Source organism: Notothenia rossii (assembly GCF_949606895.1).
Source record: "Notothenia rossii genome assembly, chromosome: 4".
Taxonomy (NCBI): Eukaryota; Metazoa; Chordata; class Actinopteri; order Perciformes; family Nototheniidae; genus Notothenia; species Notothenia rossii.
In genome coordinates this window covers 24,455,779-24,478,576 of record NC_136902.1, presented here as the reverse complement: position 1 = coordinate 24,478,576, position 22,798 = coordinate 24,455,779, and the positions used below count along the sequence as shown (strand labels likewise).

Genomic DNA, 22,798 nt, shown 5'->3' with positions numbered 1-22,798 from the left:
TGCTTTATACGCAACAAATTGAGTTGATGCAATCCATGCAAGGTTACCAAAAAGGGTAGCCCAAATGTTTGCTTAGAAGGTGTTTTTTTGCTGGCCAGAAAAAAGAACGCCTTGTTCCCTTTTCCAGGTTATTCATGGTGTTGTGAGACTGCAGCTACTGCTATGATAACCAGGGCCAATGAACAGTAACTGCAAGTAATATAATGTAAGCAACAAGTTTGCCCAATAAACCATTAATATATAATATGCATCTTCTCACACACTGTTCATTTAGTTTTAATTTAACCCTGTTTATTCATGGCTTATTGTAGCGCGTCACTTCTTTTTGGCAGAGACAGACAGCCTGACCTGCCAAAAACAGATGTAAGGGAATTAGCCTGATGATGCATGGTGTTTATTTATTTTCCTGCATTTAGGAACACCTCATTACTCTTTTGTTGTGCAAGCTGTGCTTTCTTTACAGTGTTGGGATTACAAATTGCTGACTGTGCACCAACGGTTTTCCTACAAATAAAAATGTAGACCAGTTCAGACCAGAGGTTTCTTCTGTGTGGAATATATCATAAACAGGCAGCTATAAGTCATCTGGTATTTTTGGTTGACACTGTGCATGGAAATATGAACATGAACACATAAATATACCGGTGTGGTTTTATTTGGAGGGAAGGACATTTCCTCATCTGTCTGCTAGATGAGCGGTTTATTCCTTCCTCGTAGACACTTTTTTAGTCACCTTCAGCAAAGAAAAGGAAAGTACATTTTGAACCAACACTTCTTTTATTGAATTTTTAAGTGTACGAATAAATTCATATATATTGTACATGTTATAACAAATGGAGTACATGACACTGTACATCCAGACACTTACAGTGACCCCACACACAAGTGAATATGCAGCTCACACTTATGCCTGCACACCACATAAGCAGGCAGTTTTAAGTCTGATAATTAAATATGAGACATAGACCTGTGTGTCATGAATCTGAGACTGAGTGAATCACACACTTTTATAATGTGTCTTAATAGCTGCCTCTGCTGGGACATTTTGCTGGAGCATGGCTGTTATGATACTTTTACCATGTGTTCATCTGCATTCATTTGGTGATTTAGGTCTCTATGAGAGTATTTCTAAGAGTGTGTGTGTGTGTGTGTGTGTGTGTGTGTGTGTGTGTGTGTGTGTGTGTGTGTGTGTGTGTGTGTGTGTGTGTGTGTGTGTGTATGTGTGTGTGTGTGTGTGTGGAAAAAGCACATGATCAATGCTAGGCCCACCCAGGAAGTGACTCCACCCTGAAGCGACAGAATTCCCCACGTGCTGAAGGAGAGAGAGCAGCTTCACAGCCACGGCCCATAGCCTATCCATCTGCCCCTCTCAAAAGACTCCATTGTTCCCCGCAGTAGTCTGAGGCGAGAGAGTGAGCTAAAGAGAGTTATGAAGTCCGCCGGTGGGGCACAGGCTGGGGCGGAGGGCGTTGGGCTGCTGCCTAAAACCACACGGAGGAGAGGGAGCCAGACACAGAGCATCTCTGTGCGACTCGCAGCCTACTGTTGGTGGAGCCCTGCCTCAGCCTAACAGCTCCGTATGAAAAAGTCCACATCATGACATAAAAAACACACCCAACTGTCAGAGGGCTCAACCGCCCCAACGGTCCGAGGCCATATGGTCCTCCATATTTGGTGCTGTTTGTTTGCCTGCTGAAAAGGGGTTGTTTTAAAAAAAAAAAAGTGCTTTTCTTGAGTGGGCCAATCAGAGTGGAAGCTGCCTCTCTGTAAGCTTGTTGAGGATGTGTGTGAAGTGCATTTGCAAATAGAAAATAAGAGTCTCAGATTTTAACCGTCAGAAGGATTTTGGCCTGACTGAATACAGTGTTGCTCAAGAAGGATTTGATTTAAATGCAAGAACGTAATCTAACTGATAGAAAATGGGAGGAGAATAAACAGATATTTGAGAGAAATATTCACACAATAGAGAGTTATCAGTGTTTTCAGTTTTTTATTGAAACAGTATGAACAAAACACTGCAATTAAATAAAAGGGATCAAACAAATCAGATGGCACAAATTAAAGACCTAGAACTGATAATATGTGGCGAAGCAGAGGAGGGGAAACAAAGACATTTCGTTGCAAACATTTGCAGTGTCTAAAAAGCCTATTCATTAAACATTATATCACTCATTCAGTGCACATATTAAACGAGTTTGTAAAGCAAGCGCAGCGAAGCTGAGACTTCATTATTTGTACACCCATGTAGCACTCTTACAATTGCAAAAAATAACAAAAACAGGGCATCGCTGCCTAACACTGTGCACTAAAACTATAAGTGCAACTATAAAATGTCATCCTGTGCACGCAATCTGGGGTTAGCTCAATTAAAAGACCGGATGGCTGTTCTGGTAAACTAACTATCAACAGAAGTACTATGAATACACTGTCAAGACAATGCTATCACTATATGTCATAACCACTGGCGGTGTGTGTAAGCCTCTATAAGGAACGAGCCAGAAGTCACAGAAGCTGTTTTCTTTTGGAATGGGTGGCAGTTAAAAAGTCATTCACATTAATAATGCACTTCAAAAGTTAAAATCCCCCGAACTACCTAGAGAATACCAGAGGCAGTGGCACAAACCCTTCTGCTAAATTTCACAGATATGTATTAGGTTTTTATATGTCAGTGTTAAAGTGGGCAGAATGTCACGTTACTCTTGTATATGAGGGTGGCTTTTCTTTCCTGCTAGCCCTCAGAGCTCACAAGTGTGTTATTATGTCAAAACAACTTCTGCACACAGTGCTTCATACAGTTGGCCAACATATCTGGCTATATGAGATGATGTGTTAAACTGGTGCATATGGTTTCTTTAAAGGTCTGTTAGCCACAACAATAGCCTAAGGCTGCCTGTTTACTGTGTATTATTTCCATATGATCAAATGCCAGCCTATGCAACTGCAACATATGAGAAAGTCATTAGCTGTATAATGTAGTCCCCTTGCATTGTATATACATTCTGTGGAATTTGTAGCAGTCTCTCCTGCTTCCTTTCCTGCTCCCACTTTCAATGAGTTCCAAATGTCCTTTTTGTTTTTGTCTGTACTTTCCTTTTGTATGTCCTTTCACGCACATCTAAATAAGTCACTCTTTAAAAAGGAGAGAGATTTGTATCCCTAGTAGTCAGATACTCCCCCCCTTCCCATCTTTCCTAAAGTGTTTTGTTGAACATAATACATTTGAAAAGGCCTCAAATTGTGTGACATCCTGCTGTCACCTTGTTTTGTTCTCTCCAGGGGAGTAGGGGAGGACAGAGCGTTTTATTTATCAGCGGCTCCTGGGGTGAGGGTGGGGCTCGGGGCAATGGGGGGGGGGGGTTTCAGGAAGGTAGTGGGGGGAGGTGAGGATGTTTTGTCTCACATACATACAGTACATACATTAACACACACAAGACTCCCTCCCCCTCTTTTTTGGCAACAGTCCAGAGTCCTGGTTGGATTAGTTTAGTTCTGGTGTCGTGCTTGTTCTAATGATCGCGAATGATGTCACAGTTCAGTAGTTCAGAATTTCCAGAACTTTGTGCGCTCAGGCTGCTTGGCCGACTTTTTCTTCAAGGGCTGCGGGATCAAAAACAAGAGAGTCAGTGTGTGATTGAAAAAGCAGGATTATTGCATCTTTAGTAGAAAGATAATCTAAGTTTCAGTTGTTAAAGATTATTCATTTGTACACCTGTTATGATTCATAATACAAAAAACATTTAATTTAAACATTAAAGTATAAAAGTAAGTAAGAAAAATGAAACAGGTTTACATAAAAAAAGTGTTTAAAAAACCTGAAAGGGAGACATTTTGTTTTAAAGTCAGTTTGTTTGGGAGTAGACGCAATTAGTCTTTGGACCACATGTACAGTGAAATAAACTTTTTTCAACAATCACAGAAATACTGATAATTAGGTATTGAGTTAAACACCAAACAGAAGTTGACCACATGCTGGCAATATTCTGACACACAGTCCCTTTGTTTCTGCGGCTCAAATCAAGCTGTCAATATAAAACCAGCCTGATGGAAGACCATTGGCCACAAAAACCGACACTGATTCAGTAACCAAGCTAATTCCAATAATCACTTGGGACTGTGTGTCAGCAAAAAGCAACAATATGCATCAAACTTAGCTGGTGGATTTTGGGGAAGAGGAGAATGTTACACTTTTGCGATTTAGGGACACGAGGGGGTTAAACCGATTAAATGAAGGAATCAAGACTGAGACATTTACAGAAACCATAACGCTCTTCCCGGTTTTTTTGTTCTTGGCAGACCTGTGACACAAGAAACATCAATCATTAGCAAGACATGCAGCTCATGAGCGTTTTCTCAGAGGGGAGGGTGTGGTTCGTGGGAACGCTTTCACATACAGTAGATGGGAACTCTACGACTCTCGAGGGAAGATCGATGGAGGAATATGTTTAACGGCAGAGAGCAACTATGGTCCAAATGCTTTGCAGTTTGTGTTGTGCATGCCAGGGTCAGCATATCACACGGAACAACTCTCTGTCCAGGAGCCATTACATCACTGCCTGTGTTATTTCATCATAGGATGTGTCAGGGATCAATAGACGCTCATGCTGGCTCTTTCGCTCCATATTTAGAGGAAGCCAGAAGTGATGACTCACTGCACAACATCAATAAAACTCTCTGCATTCACATGGATTCAAGCTGTGTGTGTGTGTGTGTCTTTGAGGTACTTACGAGTATTTTCCCATTCTCCTCACTACAGCAATCACCACGGCAATGGTGATGATCACCGCAATCAGAGCGCCAATCACAATGCCCACCACCTGGCCAGAACTCATGCCCTCTGTGGAACAGAAACACAAGGGTTAGTACACTTTTTAAAGACTTTTAAGACTTATTTTCTATTTTAAGAGATTCTCGAATCTTTAGATTGTTATGTAGACCAGTGAGAGCGCCTTAAATTGCTTGTTTTATGTGTTGTATTAAGAAAAACAGGTTTGTATCTTGGAGAACAAAGTACATAAGTAAATGGGTGAAATCAGTAAATACTATCCATCTATCTATCTATAGTTCCGTTTCTGACCTTTAAACCCTTTTTTTCACTCTGCTAGACACACATGAAGTTGGCAGAGTGTCTGCAGTATGATATCAGTTAACAGTAACACCTGACTTCAAGTGACCAGCTTTACACTACCCCATCTCTCCCCCCCCCCCCCCCGCACACTCCTCACCCGCTGTGCCTTCTTCAACGACCACATCTTCTTCTGCCTGGACGGCCTCTGTAGGAACGACCTCTTCCTCTGCCGGTGCCGGGGGGTCAGTGACGATGACTTCAGGGGCCTCAGTAGCAGCAGCCTCTGTCTCAACGACAGCCTCCTCAGTGTTGGCTTCGACTGCAGGAAGCTCCTCTGTGACTATGGCTTCTTCTGTTGTCACTTCTACTATGGCTGCTTCTGTTGTCACTTCTACTACGGCTGCTTCTGTCGCCACTTCTACTACGGCTGCTTCTGTCGCCACTTCTACTACGGCCGCTTCTACTACGGCCGCTTCTGTTGTTACTTCTTCTTCTGCTGCTGCTGCTTCAGTTGCAGGAAGACCAGTGAAAACAGAGAGTTCCTCTTTTGGAGCCTCGGTCATGTCACCAACGTCCAGGTCTGAGGGGATCTCTGTGGGGCCTGCAGGGAGAGGACGCACGTTTTAGTATTTAGGAATACAATCTGTGTACTGTGTTCCTGAAACATCACAATTACAACATCAGAATTTCACCAAATTGTTATGGTGGTCAGAATCATTTACAATAACGATATTATCTTGGTATCAATAGACATTTTGAAAATAATAATCCTTTGTGTTGGGGTAGGAGGATAACGCAAGGAAGAAACCGATATGATTTAAAAAAGGTGTTAGATTATTAAAACAATTTAGTCCATATTTGTAGTCTTTTTTTAATATCTGTTAGAGTTATCATAAATACAGGTATATTCTGGCACCATTCTTAGATATTATTTTATAAATAAAACGTTTCTTTTTAAAAGCTCGAAATACATAATATGTCTTGATATGTGAATAATCGTACAACGATTAATGGATCTTTGTCAGAGTGACCAAGACAAGGAGCGGACACAGAAAAAGCCCCCTTTCTGTCAGGATGGGTACAACAAAGGTCAAAGAGAACAATATAAGTGTTTACATTCCTCCCTGACATAATGGCATGACCTTTCCTCTTTCTCACACGTCTCCCATCACCAGCACAAGGCTCCATGAGCACCACATCCCATGACTCCTCCACCCCTCCATCCTGTCTTTAAAGCTCTGTGTCTGCAAGATGGCATGCCACATCCTCTCTGCCTCGTTTCCTGTGGAGTGCGTAACCTGTGAGGAGAGGGCGGGAACGCTTGTTAACCCTCCGTCCATTAACGGGAGGGAGGGAGGGAGGGTGGGGCAGTAGGGACAAAGCCTGATCAAAATAACTTGCTTTGTTTAAGGAAGACCCAGGAAGGATTGATTTAATGGTGGACTGAACACCTAGAGGAAATGTCAGCCATATTTCTTTAAAGCATTTACTACTTTAGTTTTTCTCTTTTTTTGTATAAATAGATATGTAAAATCAACAATCTTGATTTACATTTTGGAAAAATAATATGTAAATAACTTTAATGAGATCTCAAAAGACCTTCTGTGCCTGCAGTCAAACTGAGGCTCCCATTTTGTGTTTACCATCTGCAAGAAGACATGTATTTATCCTCATGTCTTTCATCAAGGTCTGGACTATGAAGCGGGTTAAACCTAATCATTTCCCTCCAATAACCCTAGCAACATCTCCCCACGTTCAACATCCTCCCAGCCACAACTGAAAGCTATGCCTGGACAGCGCTGCTTCTAATTCGAGGAGGTAGATTTCAGAGTGGCAACAAAATTACGGTCTACAGTTAACTTTCCACTGACAAAACGTTGGCCTGAAATCTCTATAGAGTCGAAAATCCTTTAAAACTCTGTCTCCCTGAAACATTCTCCCTGTAGAGACGAGAAATATCTTCTAAACTTAGCGTCTGACATCATGCTTTCCCTATCTCAGTTTGCAACAGGCGGGATAAATATAACAAAACATTTGTTCTCACTGAGTACAGGGGGGGTTCAAAAAGGCGACCCAGACTGTTTGTTTGGCAAGTCTGTAAGCGATGACAAAATGGTCTGTGCATGGCAGTACGCTATGTGTAATCGCCCGCTCAACAATGGTTTCATTATGTGTACAGTTCCCACAATTATCTGCGAGTAGTATTCCCTCCCCACTGTGCTGAGTATCTGGGGTTAATACAGCTGCAGCAGTGAGTAACACAGTAAGACTGCTGCGGTCCACATCCTCTCTGGTGCTTTTAATCTACTTCTTCTCCCTCTTTCTCCCCATGACTCTGCCACTCCCTAAGGATGGGTTTGTTGTTGCTGAAAACCTTTGAGAGAGCGGGAACAGCCCCGAGTCATTTCAGTTGCTTGATTTCTATTGTGGTCTGTCTCTGGTTTGCTGTCTTTGCTCACAGTAAGATGTGTGTCAGTGTGTATGGTTGGCATGTGTGTAAGTGACCCTCTGTTAATCCTCGAGGGGAGTCAGAGCACAGGATCATATCCAGAACAGGACCCCTAAAGCTGCTAAGGACTTCTAGGTCAACCAGTCACAAGATATGTGAGCACCATGTAAACTCATTAAAACCTCAGAACTCTGGGGCACTATGAAGAGACTCAGACTAACATGCACCCACCCAGCCAAGGAAAATACAGAACAATTGGATGGAGTTCAAGTTTCTTATTCATCCCAGCAATATAAAGAAGGACAGACCTGGACTAAGAAACATTTACGTAACTGTGGCGTTGCCATTATTATTCCACATTTTCTTGGTGGTGCACCCGGGCCCTTTTACCCACCATTACATCATTTCGACCACACATGCTCCCTCACATCCACTACCACGTGAAGCATGAATCTGCCAGAAAATCTTCCTGCCAGTTAACAAACGCAAGCAAGCGGCAGTGAGTTCATGCAGTAATGTGTGTGTTTATGGGTATGAGTGTGTGTCTGTTATCTATGTATTAAAGGGTTCATTCATTGGTTTTAAAAACATGAAAACAAGTAGAAGACTACTGGTGATTATACTGTCTGAAGAAATTGATTTGATTTATTAAGAAATGTAGGAAAAATCTACAAACTCAAGTAGTAAAATAAACACCTACTTTTGAGGATGTTTTCTTTCTACTAATCTGGAAAAAAACTTGTTATGACAGCGAAACAGCCCAAAGTCTCAAGTGTCAGATAAACAACTTTGACTAGATTTACTGGCCTTTTCAAATAAGCCAAACAACCTTAAATAATGTTTAGTGATGGGATGAAGATATACGAGGGGGGACAGAGAGGTGTAGTGTGACACAAAAAGAGTTAAAGTGGTACAGGAATACACCAAAAAGCTGTGAGAAAGATTTGGGGGGGGGGGGGGGGGGCACCATGAGGCTCCACTCCTGCCTAGCATAAATAAAACCTTCAGAGTGTGAGAGTGAGGGAGGCACACAACGACATACAGTGTGAGACAGGAAAGAAGGGAGTAGCAGCTTCCATCCATTACGATCACAATCAGCTGTCACTGAGCCCCCCCCCCGTGTGTGTGTGTGTGTGTGTGTGTGTGTGTGTGTGTGTGTGTGTGGATAATTCACAGTCTTGTGTGGGAGGGAAAGGGTCGTGCAGACGGTGTGAGGGAGTGTGTCCACCTTTGGAGCCCAGGAATGTTTTTTCGGCGCTCGAGGAGAGAAATGTGAGAGAGATAGGCGCCCTGCCCATCTGAACGCACTTTGACGAGATGCCGCACGGCGTAAACCCCCCCCCCCCCCCTGCTCCACAAGTAGGAGTCAGCTGTGGAGATACTGCTGTGTGCCATGCATTGCACTCTGGGGGATTTTGCAGGAGACAGAGTGGAGTGGAATATTCTCAGCCAGTCTTATCACAATGAGCGTCCACTCTCGCACAGGAACGGATTTCTTTCTCCTCCTGGTCTTACTTAGATAGGAGAACATGCAGCAGGTCCCATCTGGACTCCATTGCCAGGGGCAGAAACGGGTCCAGATAAATGGGCCTTTAATCTTAGTCCGAACAGGTCTGATTAAATTCCTAACATGTAATGAATCAGGGCAGGGATGACTTTAAATGCAGCCACTGTTGAAATGACAAAACAAACAGATCGTGCAGTGGCATCACTCTAAGCCTTCTTACTCCCTACTTTTCCTTTTTAAATCTAAACACCCCAGACTTACAATTTAATCAAACAAGCCTCTTAATGTATTCCTAATCTTGCTAACCTTCCAATCCAACTCCCACATCATAAAAACACCCGCCCAGTTGTATAAGTGTTCCTTAGTCAGTAGCTCTGTTTTTTCTTCTCCTACTTTCTCTTGCACCGTGTCTCACCCTGCTGCACACATAGGTGCTAAAGATATGAGACATTTGTGTCTTGTGCTCACAGAGGAGACAAACACACAAAAAGAAACATACATTACTCTGACACTCTGCTACAGCGTCAGGTCGTCAGGGCCTGGGCTCGGTCCCCGCTCAAACGTTCTTTCCATAAACAGATGTTCCTTTCTCCTTGTGGAAAACTTTGGAAGTATGACTGGGCTTTTTTTTCCTTCTCAAAACGAGACTGGGTTTACGTGAGAAGTTGTCCTTCTCTAATGGTCCCTCTTTACCAGCATGTGTCTCATATTTGGAGTGTGAGCGCAACATTTGAGTCATTTTCTAGAAGTGGGCACGGACAAAGGCCATTGACCTCTCCCTTCAGCAGCCAGATGTGACGGGGACGTTATAGGCCCAGAGAGGCAGACAAAACTCATTAAGAAGGAGACCAGAGGAGGGGGGGGCACTAGTGTGAGGGAGGAGGTGCAGGGTTTTACAGGATACATGGGGCTAGCTAGTTAAGTGAGCAGGCGCGAGAAGTTAAAAGCCCCCCATTTGAGAGCCATGGATGTTGGGCTTATTTTCTTTGTTTCCTCTTTTCCTGGGGAAACTGAAGCTGAGAATGATTCTGAAAGTTTAAGGACTTTTTTTTTTTTTTTTTTAAAGAGTAAACCTCCATGGTAATGGTGCAGGCACGTCGTCTCCTACCGGTAAAGGTTGTTGTTTAAAAATAGCCCCAGCCCCTCTTTGCTCCCCCTGTGCCGACACCAACCCTGTCCCCCGGGGTCCAGAGACTCATCAAGCTGGAACAGGGGACGGGGGCAGAGAGTTGGAGGGAGGCGGGGGACTATTAAGAGAGTTTGGGGGGGGGGGGGGGGGTTGAGCGGTCAAGTTTGATAACCAAAGATGGGTAAATGCCAAGGGGCGGCGTGCTGCACGATAACATTCGGTTGAAAGAGGGTGGGGCGCCTCTTGAGGCTCATCACGTACAGGGTGCTCTCCCTTCTCGTCTCTTGCTCCTCTCTCATCCATATGACCCTCTTAAATATAGAGCCTCTCTCTATTAATACCCACACGCTAAGCAGCCCTGCCCCACAGTTCCCTCAGCCACACCCCCCCCCCCCCCCCCCTGCCTTCTGCTTCATGGGCAAACACTGCTGGTCAAGGCGCAGGAAGGGAAGACATGAGACACACAGAAACATGGAGAAAGCAGAGTAAACATGAAAGTGGCTGCAGTGAGAGATGAATGGGAGACGGTGGATAATCTTTCAGATAAATGTGAGCGGTGTGTGTTACAGTTTGCAGCCCCCCCCATCCCTCGGTCGCTGAGTATGAGCGCTAGTTTGGGAGTCTTCCAAAGGATATTCCTTTTCTTTTCTTTGCCAGTGCCAAGAATTTACAGACACGAGGCAGCAGAGCTCCTGCCATTACATCACATTTCCCCTCAGTGACTACAAATCAGACTCTTTCTCAAGAGCTCAGGAGTAGCGTGAGAAGGAGGAAGAAAGTGAGATGGAGGGAGTTCAAATGTTTCAGAACAGACTATCCACTTCAGTTGGCCCCTCTTTGTTCAATTAACACCCTTGACCAAGACTTTGGATGAGTGACTCCCGGCTAAGGTGGGACATATGGGCCGCACTACAGCAAGATGTTTCAGGGGGCAGTTTACAGTGATAGTGAACAATAAGAACATTTAAAAATAAAAATAAAAGCCTTTAGAATTTGTAAATAAATACACAAATAAAAAAAGGTGTTAAACGTATCCTTTAAAACCAGCATTTAGAGTGTTATTATTCAGTCAGCAGGGGTTAATGGAGACAAAGAGTGTAGTGGGGTGGGCACATGGAGGGAGCGAGGGGACACAGTGTGCTAACGGCAGGATGGGATAGAGACAGTTTTCACTTACTTGCATGTGTGAAAGCGCAGAAAGGGCCAGCCAGGGCCAACAGGAACAGCAGTTGAACATTCATGGTGGTGAAACGTTTTCTCCTCCAGTCACAACCTTTAGGGGATCCCTTGGGGCAAAGAGCACGACACCGGAGCCCTCGCACACACGCCAGACACACACACCAACCGGTCTCTCCGGAGGGGAAGGACCCAAAAACAAAAAGGTCAAGAAGGAAGATAAAGTCGTCAGGGGGGAAAAGAGGCGACCTGAGATCCGTTTAACTGGCAGAGTTGAAGAGGAACAGGCAGTTGCTCTCACAGCTGGAGGAAGAAAGAGAGTGGTGGAGAGATGTAAAGAGGACAAGAGAAAAGAGAGGAGCTGTGGCCACTTTGAGGAAGTGGAGGGGAGAGAGGGACTGGCACACAGCAGGAGAGAGAAAAGAGACTGTGTGTGAGTGACTGAGAGTGGAGGAGGGGTGCTGGTACTGGTGGTGGGCTGGGCCGGCTGAGGAGCGAGGGGCAGGTTGTGCTGGGAGGAGGGAGTCCGGATTGGGGCAGTGAGGAGGCTTCAGCCCTCGTTGGTCCAGCCCCGAGCGGGACGGGGTCTCCTCTTGGTGCACAGCTAGGCCCCCTGTTTGCAAACCCCGCAACACACACACACACACACACACACACACACACACACACACACACACACACACACACACACACACACACACACACACACACACACACACACACACACACACACACACACACACACACACACACACACACACACACACACACACACACACACACACACACACACACACACACACACACACACACACACACACACACACACACACACACACACACACACCTTGGAAAACACAGATAAATAGACTGTTGTATTATTTATAAAGGACAAGCTCTTCAAACTATATCTGTGCAACTTGTACAATTAAAGCAACAGGCTTTTCAAATGCTTTCTGAATGAATGAAAAGATGTAAACAAAGGTCTAAAATAAGCCTTAATCACAGAGTTAGCAGCCAACAAAGTGTCTGCAACAGAACACAGCTTCACTTGATGTTACGTATTACAATTCTGAAGTGTTTAACAGCAGACAGCATCTGCATGTATCTTTAAAATCATCAATATGGTGCATACAAAAAGGAAAGTGCCAGCGTGCATCTGTTGCTGACAGACAGTAGCAAGAGAAGGCAGCTTTTTAAAACAGGTTTGGCCCGTGAAAAGGAGCCGTAAATACAGTTAGAACATTGTGTGACTTTCACACCGACAAGCATGGGTGGTCTGCTTAGTTTACATGCGATGGAGGGCAAACAAACTGCTGCTTGGCACTAGGCTGACACCTGTTGGACAACAAGCTACGAGGGAAGTTTATCAAGTCTCTCTCTGTGCTTGTTTCACCTGAATGATTTACATTTTTACAAACTCTGATAGACCACAGCAGCATGTTAGAAAGAGTCAAATATAGAACATTTCCAGCATAATTTAACATTTTCTGCCGTTTCAAACATGCCGACAGCTGATGAAATAACGACAGCAGAAGTGAGGTTAGCGCAGTAAAAACGGTCAATGACATTTTAATAATAAACACAGAAACAGATTTTAACTGCTGGACTGCCATACACAGATTATTTATAACACACAAAACGCCAATGGTATTTTTTTTATCACGTATTTACAATATGCTGAAGATATTTACATACTTGTGTCTCCTGAAGGACAAATAACAAAATACTTTCTCCTTTTTTCTCTTTTCAGTCTGTTTTTCAAGGGCAAACATAGGAGTAACATAGCATTATTTACATGGACAACAACACACAAACATACAATATATTCATATATGCTGGTCACTGTTATACAGCATTTAATGGCAATAATGAGTATTTTTCTTTTTTTTTTTCTTTATAATGAGACCTTGTTTAGACCATTTGAACAATCACTGAGATCTTCCAAACAGAAGAGCACTTTAAAGTCCCATATTTCACTTTGTACCCACTTAATACAAAAAAAGTACTTTTCTCTTGTGTATTTTTTGAGCCGCACAGAGCTGTATGCTAAATGAAATCAGAGAGGACTTACAAACACACACACTTGTACACACAGATAAAATTAAACATCACAGTAAGAAAAGTTACTAAACTTTTGTTTAGTCTTTGCTCCCCTTTGTTGATATTCTTTTTTTCAAACGTCTTTTGAAACAAAGAGATAACATGTTCACATTGTTATTTCATTTCTTTCATTCACCAGATACTATCAAGTCTAATGTTGTGCAAAAAAACAGCTTGGTCTTAGTTGATATGCACTTTCCCAAAAACCTTAAACCTTGGAAAACTGAATTATATTTCGGAAAAAGGATGCATCCTTGTTGACAAAGACATTTTAAATAGTGGCTGTTGTTTCAGCTACTGAAAAGCGTATCAGTTAGCTTATAAGCTGACAAATTAGGATTTTGAACTTTTTAGGCTCGCTGTCCGCCAACAGGAAGTGAACACTGACAGCACCAACAACACGCGGTAACCTCACATATGGAGATGTAAATGTCTTTGTGTTGGTCTGACATGGTTTATGAATGTAACACCCTGAGAAAATGGCAACATGGACTGTTACACACACACAATAACAACATTTAAAATGATCAAATAAAAATGGATTTAGAATGTGACAGCACAAAGACAAATAATGAACAGATTGTGGTGCATAGACCATTTTTTAGGCAGAAGGATTTAACCAGTTTAACCCAGCAGGTGGCGCTTCACTCAACCACTACTGATTCAGGCTGAACAGGTGCACTGTCATCACTTTCTGCTTCATAAATCCTCCTTCTAACTGTAGCTGTTCAGAGCCACAGCCCTGCGCATGCCCAGTGCCGAGTGAACAAACAGATGTGACGAGAAGGAAAGGATGAACATGTTGAAAGTGAGTGAATGATGATTTTTCTGCTGTTTGGAGAAGACAAGGTTTCAATTCATTTCAGGTACAGGCGCTGAAACTTTGCAGACACAAGTTGTAGCAGGAAACACAAAAGATTTAAGAAATCAAAAAGAAAAACAATTCACAGACAATTTAGACAACACTTTGGTGACTTGTTACCCTGTTGGCACTATGGGGACACGACGTGACACAATTCAGAGAGCTTCAGACGTCTTTCGGCTTTGGACGTTATGTGTTCGAATCTCGGCTTGGTCCTATCCCATGTAAGTCTTATTTTTTTTTTTATGATTGTCTTTATACTCAATATCCACTTGTTTCAGGGGGGAAAAAGGCCAGCATTATCAGAAAAATTACTTTCCGTTTGTTTTCTTTTTCTGTTGGATTGTCTTCTGTTTTTTCACTCAGGTGAAAGGAGGTCAGATTGTTCCATACCTCACCTGTCATCACATGTCTCTCCATCCCTCTGTTCAACCAGCGGCTCAGTTTAAACTATGGAGTCCCAGTCAAAGTCGTCCTGGATGTCATCTGCAGCGAGCATGCGTCTCACCTGGAAGTGTCCCAGAGGCAGCCTGTGCTGCTGGCTCAGCTGGATCAGGTGACCTGAACATGGGAGGAGAGCAGAAGCCTTAAACATAAAATATGACATGTTCTGCTACTAGTGTGTCTAATGGTTATTCTGGTTTGTTTTGTGTTCGTACCTTTTATGTGATTTTATACCTATTTGTATGTTTTGTGAGCTGAGCTGTGTGATTTTATATGTTATGTATCTCTCTGTATAGCACTTTGGTCTGGAGGTTTTAAAGTGCTTTATACATAAAGTTGGATTGGATTGGATGGTGGCTGCTAATGCTGGCTCACCTTTGTTTTCTGATAACTAAAGATCCAGACGTTCATGGGGTTTTCAGTAGGATCAGATTGATCTAATGTCCTACTTTCTAAAACAAATGGGCCCAGTAATCCAAACATTACTGAAACCACTAAAAGATTCTGTTTTACTGTGTGTTTTGCTCAGCTTGTTTCTCCGCTTGCTTAACATCGAGATGTTTCATAACAAAATGTCAAGATTTAAAAAGTGTATCATTAAATGTGGTTTAAAACTGGATAAAACCTACATTTGTGACATCTTCTAGTAACAACTGATTTATGTGGCATATCCTGAGCAAGCCTTGTTACTAAAGGACCAATTGTGGTGAACTGTGCCTTCCTGCAGTTTGACACGAGCACACTTTTGATATTGGCACACATAACCTAGGCATTTATTTTTTTACCAAACAAATATTTATTACTGTAAAAACCCGGTCATCTGTGTGATAAAAAACAGTTTACAAACATATACTCTGCTTCCTCCTTCTTCTCCTGACCTGTTTAAAGAGCGTGGGAGGACTCACCTGTCATGGTGGGAGCTGTGTTGCCCATCGGAGAGATGTGAGGGTATCCTGGCGGGCCCATCAGAGAGGAAATGCTCTGTCTCGAGTCTATGTACATGTTTCCTGTGGGGGAACAGACAAAAGGGCAATGACTAACTGTCAGATTAGTATCCCTACTTTCACACATGCTATGTGTCTCTGCAGAACACAAGCTGCTGTCTGGTGCACACGGTTTTACTGCCACATTATGCTAAGCCTGAGAAATCCTACAGAATGTGCCGGATCTCCCACTGGTGAAAATATCCCCTCGTCTTCATCGCTCTACTCGGGTTGCCATGAAGCTGACAACATCCATAATTCCTTTGTAAATCTATAATGGGCAAACAATGGCCCAGTGAGGAGAGAGACTGTAATTCAGCTCCCAGCACAGCAGGTGCAGAGATGTTAAACACTCTAAAAAGCTCATGTTAAGATAATGTTTAAGCATTTCTCTTCCACAAAAACTCAGACGGATATACTGTAGTATTTGAAACTCCTACATTAAATATTTTCTGAGTTCATATCTATCTCTGTACCCGTGCTGATGTGTTGGTGGTGTTGGTTGTGTTGGCCGTGCTGATTGTGCTGGCTGGCCTTGGGGTGCATGGCCCCGTGCGGCTGGGCGGGGTGCTGCGGGGCTCCTGGGGGTGTCGGGTGTTGGACCTGAGGCTGAGGGTGGGTGGCTCCCTGCGGGGGGATGACCCCTGTGGCAGTGAAGAACTGGTTAATGGAGGAACACAGGTCGGACATCTGGGCGGGGTCCAGAGACCAGTTGTTGAGCTCCGCCTGCCGCATACTCTCCTTCAGACCTGCACACACACACAGAGGAACACACGTCACATACTTTCCCTCTTACTTTAGACAACACCTTACCTGTTAGTTAAATACCTTTATACCTAAAAGGAATACATGTATCTAATTAGTATTTTTAACGTTTAACAACTTCACATTCACTAACTGTTAACATTACCATGGTTGCACAGTTCCACCAAATTATATATAAATGATAATATGTCATTTATTAAATTATAAATGTCTTGAGCATAGTTATATTTCCATGACACATTTGGTTTCTGAGGATCTTAAATATAGTTTAAAATAATATTCCGTGAGTATGAACAGTACATCTCCAGGATTTACAATTATAGATGAGTGGGTATAAAAACGAGATGAAATACCGGGCTCACATGATCCCTGTTGTAGGGAGAATATAAAGTACGCACTGATTTAATATGCGGTCCATTCTTTAATCTTGCATTAACCGTTGCATTCCCTTTAAAGATACAAAAATGCTAGTATTTTCTTGTATAATGGGACTAACTGAAAAACACACAAAGCACCATAAAGAAAAAAACATATCAAAATTAGAATCACACATTTATAACATTCTTCTTCAATAAATAAATTCATTAAAAAAGCGCCACATATCCTTACAAAGGTTGATAAAATCCTCCAATATAAATGTACAGTCACCATTGTTCCACTTTAATTATAAGCCACAAACCAACCATTGCTCTCCTGACAACATGCCTGTTGCGTACAACCAGAACCGTAATCGATAACGCCTCCTGTTCTTCAGACAGAGACACACCTAAGATTTATTCACAGCCTGCCGACAGATATTTCAAGATCAAATTCATAAGGCTTGTGTTTGGCGGCGACAGAGAGCAGATTCCCGCCTTCTCTGGAGGTGAGCCGGAGACGGCAGAGGATGGCATTACGACGGTGTGATGGAGGTCAAGCGCTGCAGGAGAGAGAGAGAGAGAGAGAGAGAGAGAGAGAGAGAGAGAGAGAGAGAGAGAGAGAGAGAGAGAGAGAGAGAGAGAGAGAGAGGCAGCGGGCCGATTGTGTTGCCGACCAGCCGTCTCCATCCATCGTGTGTGGATATTGTCGGCTTTGTGCGCTGACCGTGATAAGAGGCTGTTACTGAGCCGGGGCCTAATTGGATTATTCACATCATACAATTGGGAGGGAGGGAGACAGTGTGTGTGAGAGGGGGGAGAGAAACAGAGAGGGCAACCTCTCAGATGCAGGATAATGACTTTTATTAGGCCAGTACTATTACGACGCTGGATGTTAGAGTATTGTGCCTCAAGGACGAGTGCATATGAAAGCGTTGAGAGGAATCATAATGGTTTAATCAAAGTAACTGATCGGCATAATAAGCATTTTATCAATTTCTACTGTGTCGACACAGGCGTCAATAGAAAGTTTTATCAATGCTCATTTTGATGCTGTTCACACTGATGACTCTTAGCGGTGTGTGTGTGTGTGTGTGTGTGTGTGTGTGTGTGTGTGTGTTACCTTGAAATGGGGAGAGGTCTACGTCAGCCCAGTTGTAGCTGGTAGCGATGCGGCAGCTCTCTTTCAGCCAGTCCAGGTTTGGGTACCAGTCTGATGACATGCCTAATAAAGAGCACACACACACACTTTTTAAAATGTAGCAAATTCGAGATAAAGCAACAAAAAAAAGAGAATCATTCTCATTACCAATGAGATCTAGATAACTGTTTTGTCTCATCGTCATTTGGAAATTGTTGAGATCTTACATTTTCCTTAATTGTTTGTCTGTCAAAATAACAGTAAAAACTCAAAGATATTTAATTAAAGATTATTGTATATTATACAAATGTATAAACAGAGACAAAACATTTTGAGAAACAGGAACATTTACTCCACGATATATCACTTTAGTGATTCATCCGGCATCAATGTTGTTGTCTTCTTCTGATCAATGTGAGAGTGTCAAATGATCTGAATCATGTGAACTGAACCAGATTAAAGAGTGGTATGTGTTTCAAGTTCTGCAGTCAACCACAAGGTGGTGTGACTTCACATGAATAAAACCCAGCCACAGCTCTGCTTATGAAAATAAATGAAAGAAGAAAAGTAAGATGCTTTTTTTTCTCGCCACAAACTAAACAACAATACATTCTGAGACGTTGGATCAAAGACAGAGGGATTGTTTTCATTCATCCTCTGATTGGTTGAGGGGAATACTAACCTAGATAAATAATGTCTGAAGAGTCCTTTTTTGGCCTGAGAGCTCTGTTGCACAGACACAAAGGGAAAAAAACCACAAAAAAATCTGGGAACGTGAGCAGGAAAGCCTAGGTAAAGCTTGGGAGATGCCTCTCTGTATCAGCACAGCCTCATATTATCCAGCGCTCTGGGACCTCAGAGAGGAAACCGAATAATATAAATGCAATGAGTCTGTGTAGAGACGGGCCTATTCGGATTTATTAGCTGAATTGTATTCACACCAATGTGGCTTTGGGAGTCAGGAGAGCTATATCATTGTTTGGGGCATCAATATATATGAAACAGGAAACTATACACTTTGAGGGTTCCTTGAGAAGAATCTGGGAAAAGGTTTGCAGCAGAGGAGAGAAATCGCTGCGTGAGATGTGAGATATGAACACATATAAAATTAGAACAGTGGCAAACTACATTATGATTTACAATTCAAGTGAGGGTTCCTGTAATGACAGAATGCCAACTATGTTTATAATAAATCCAAAGCAAACGGTTATGATTGATGGCCAAATGGTGCACCACTTTAAATGTTGCTGAACCAAGGAATTGAGGTATGGCATTATCTCCTTTTGTTTGGGAGAGGATGTTCCAGTGTACACTATGGTAAACAAGATCAGCATTGAAAGAGCTTTCCATAGCATTTAGAGAGTTCAAACAGCTGTTATCATGGCTGCTTTTTAGATACTTCTAGGTATTTAAACAAAGCCAGAATCCTTTTTTTGTCTGATAAGTACGATACTAGGAGGGATCCCAAGTCACATACAGTGGGGCAAAAAAGTATTGAGTCAGCCACCAATTGTGTAAGTTCTCCCACTTAAAAAGATGAGACCTGTAATTTTCATCCTAGGTATACCTCAACTATGAGAGACAAAATGAGAAAAAACAATCCAGAAAATCACATTGTCTGATTTTTAAAGAGTTTAGTTGCAAATTATGGTGGAAAATAAGTATTTGGTCAATAACAAAAGTTCATCTCAATATTTTGTTATATAGCCTTTGTTGGCAATGACAGAGGTCAAACGTTTTCTGTAAGTCTTCACAAGGTTTTCACACACTGTTGCTGGTATTTTAACCCATTCCTCCATGCAGATCTCCTCTAGAGCAGTGATGTTTTGGGGCTGTCGCTGGGCAACACGGACTTTCAACTCCCTCCAAAGATTTTCTATGGGGTTGATATCTGGAGACTGGCTAGGCCACTCCAGGACCTTGAAATGCTTCTTACGAAGCCACTCCTTCGTTGCCCAGGCGGTGTGTTTGGGATCATTGTCATGCTGAAAGACCTAGCCACGTTTCATCTTCAATGCCCTTGCTGATGGAAGGAGGTTGTCACTCAAAATGTCACGATACATGGCCCCGTTCATTCTTTCCTTTACACGGATCAGTGGTCCTGGTCCCTTTGCAGAAAAACAGCCCCAAAGCATGATGTTTCCACCCCCATGTTTCACAGTAGGTATGGTGTTCTTTGGATGCAACTCAGCATTCTTTCTCCCCCAAACAAGTCTAGTTGAGTTTTTACCAAAAAGTTCTATTTTGGTTTCATCTGACCATATGACATTCTCCCAATCCTCTTCTGGATCATCTAAATGCTCTCTAGCAAACTTCAGACGGGCCTGGACATGTACTGGCTTAAGCAGGGGGACACGTCTGGCACTGCAGGATTTGAGTCCCTGGCGGCGTAGTGTGTTACTAGTGGTAGCCTTTGTTACTTTGGTCCCAGCTCTCTGCAGGTCATTGACTAGGTCCCCCCGTGTGGTTCTGGGATTTTTGCTCACCGTTCTTGTGATCATTTTGACCCCACGGGGTGAGATCTTGCGTGGAGCCCCAGATCGAGGGAGATTATAAGTGGTCTTGTATGTCTTCCATTTTCTAATAATTGCTCCCACAGTTGATTTCTTCACACCAAGCTGCTTACCTATTGCAGATTCAGTCTTCCCAGCCTGGTGCAGGTCTACAATTTAGTTTCTGGTGTCCTTTGACAGCTCTTTGGTCTTGGCCATAGTGGAGTTTGGAGTGTGACTGTTTGAGGTTGTGGACAGGTGTCTTTTATACTGATAACGAGTTCAAACAGGTGCCATTAATACAGTTAACAAGTGGAGGACAGAGGAGGCTCTTAAAGAAGAAGTTACTGGTCTGTGAGAGCCAGAAATCTTGTTTGTTTGTAGGTGACCAAATACTTATTTTCCATCATAATTTGCAAATAAATTCTTTAAAAATCTGAAAAATGTGATTTTCTGGATTATCTTTTCTCATTTTGTCTCTCATAGTTGAGGTATACCTAGGATGAAAATTACAGGCCTCTCATCTTTTTAAGTGGGAGAACTTGCACAATTGGTGGCTGACTAAATACTTTTTTGCCCCACTGTATGTTCAGCTCCTACAAAAGACATCATATAAACTGCGTGTCACCTGTTGTGGGGCAGGCCTGTCCCGTGTGGGAGAGAGACGGGTGCTGCTGGGAGTGGGCCGGGTGCTGTTGGAGCTGGGTGTGCGCCTGGTGCTGGCTGTGGCCGGAGTGTGGGGAGAGGTGCTGCTGCGAGTGGAGAGGGTGGTGCGAGGCCTGGCCGTGGGCGTGTTGGTGGAGGTGGCCCACTCCGTTCCCAGCCCCAGGAGAGTGCTGGTAGGAGCAGGCCGTCCGGGGCGGCTGGGAGGAGTCGCCTGGCATTCCCATCAAACCTGCCAGAAGAAACATCACAGGTGAGGATAACAAACATGAACACTTTGAAAAAAATTGAAAATAGGCCGCTTCTTTGTTTATCTTTTCAGAAAATTCAGCTGCCATGGTTGTGTTCAAAACTCTATATATAATATTAAAAAAGTTGGAATTAATATAGTTAATTACTCTCACAAGTAGACAGTTTATAAACAATCAATTAGGGTTGCCTATAAAGACATGGATGATCATTAAGTTTGGCCACGAGTGCGTGCACCTTCATCATAAAACGCAACTCTTTTCCTTAAGTGCATTTATTGTCCTTAGACGAGAAGGTTTTGACTTTTCTTTTATCTACCGTTTCATTGTTTATCGCTGAAAGACAGACCTCTTTAAAGATCAGCAAAGTGAGACACAGGTACTTTAGTTTATCCTTTTCTGACCAACAAATCAAAATGAAATCCATGAGCGTACGGAGCACTGAGCGTATCCAAGCAGGGGAGTTTTCCACTCCCGCCTGTGGGAGTCGTTACGCTTTACGTGCCTTTAAAAAAGTATATCTTATTCCAATTCCTTTATTCTCACTGCCATGTGTCGGCTCAATGCTTTCTGAAAAATGCTTTATAGACATTTTTTGTTCCGTTTGTAAGTCATTGCAGGTTTTTTACTGCCTTGGTTTTGTTTCACATTCCTAATATATTGCACTGTATGGATGTTGGGAGGGTTTTGGGGTCCTAGAGGGACAAGTTGATTTTAATGTGACAAAAGGGAGAGAAGACTCTGGTTAAAGCTTGGTTGTAAAATAAAGTATTTTTTACACCCGATTTTGCATGTTGCTTTTACAGTTGATTACAAGCCTTTTTTTTTTTAAATATATATTTGGTCTCCATTATTGTGCTGTAATTTATGAGGATGAATATTGAGCAGAGTCACTTATATTTTGCTGTGTGGTCTTGGACTCACAGTGGTTTTTCACAATGAGAGGATGAGCTTTTCTGTCTTTGTGACTCAAATGTTCCAATGCCACGACTGCTGACATCGTTTCCTGTTAAGCCTCACACTTAGAAAAACCTTTCAAGGATCTACTGAATCCGTTGTCTTCTCCACTTTCCGTCTAGGTGTCGGTGTCATATTGTTTCTTACCAACTAGTATTCTCGCTGTATTGTTTTTTCTACGAGTGCCCCCCTGACCACAAATTGAAGGGACCTTGTCAGAGGGTGAACACAGGCAGCAGTTACGGAGCTCAACAGAGCGCATCAATCTCCTCGGTTCCTGAACGGACGTGGATGTATTTCGTGGAGGAGAAATCGGGAGAGCGAAGGTGATAGGGGGGTGGTGGAGGATGGTGGGGGGGTCTGAGTGGAAGGAGGCCTGTTGACCTGAAAGCTTCAGGAAGCAATTAGCAAGATGCTTCACAAACTTTAAAACCAATCTAATTAGCTGCTATCAAAGC

At 42.9% G+C, this 22,798-nt stretch overlaps 2 protein-coding genes across 12 annotated transcripts in view; both read right to left on the bottom strand.

The window, feature by feature from the left end:
• Window positions 1–1,970: 1,970 nt before the first annotated feature.
• pdpn (podoplanin) lies at window positions 1,971–11,916 on the bottom strand (the record flags this gene model as incomplete). Of its 2 annotated transcripts, XM_079677025.1 has the most annotated exons (4): window positions 11,328–11,905; window positions 5,223–5,666; window positions 4,726–4,834; window positions 1,971–3,597 (listed from the first exon to the last, which is right to left on the bottom strand). In XM_079677025.1, the coding sequence occupies exons 1-4, from the start codon at window positions 11,389–11,391 to the stop codon at window positions 3,591–3,593; spliced, it is 624 nt and encodes a 207-aa protein (XP_079533151.1). In that variant the 5' UTR covers window positions 11,392–11,905. The 2 variants fall into 2 exon arrangements, with proteins under 2 accessions (XP_079533151.1, XP_079533152.1); XM_079677026.1 differs by lacking the exon at window positions 1,971–3,597 and having other exon boundaries at window positions 4,722–4,834; window positions 11,328–11,916.
• A 966-nt stretch (window positions 11,917–12,882) lies between these two features.
• LOC307035106 (forkhead box protein J3-like) overlaps window positions 12,883–22,798 on the bottom strand; it is a 52,957-nt gene continuing 43,041 nt past the window's right edge. For 8 of the 10 annotated variants that reach the window (XM_079674109.1, XM_079674106.1, XM_079674110.1 and 5 more), the window contains 6 exons: window positions 21,101–21,367; window positions 17,963–18,064; window positions 17,167–17,226; window positions 16,195–16,467; window positions 15,641–15,742; window positions 12,883–14,852 (listed from right to left, as the gene is read on the bottom strand). In XM_079674109.1, coding sequence (XP_079530235.1) covers window positions 14,737–14,852; window positions 15,641–15,742; window positions 16,195–16,467; window positions 17,167–17,226; window positions 17,963–18,064; window positions 21,101–21,367 — 920 coding nt within the window. In that variant the 3' untranslated portion in view covers window positions 12,883–14,736. The remainder of the gene's footprint in view (window positions 14,853–15,640; window positions 15,743–16,194; window positions 16,468–17,166; window positions 17,227–17,962; window positions 18,065–21,100; window positions 21,368–22,798) is intronic. The other 2 variants (XM_079674111.1, XM_079674113.1) reach the window with 1 other exon arrangement.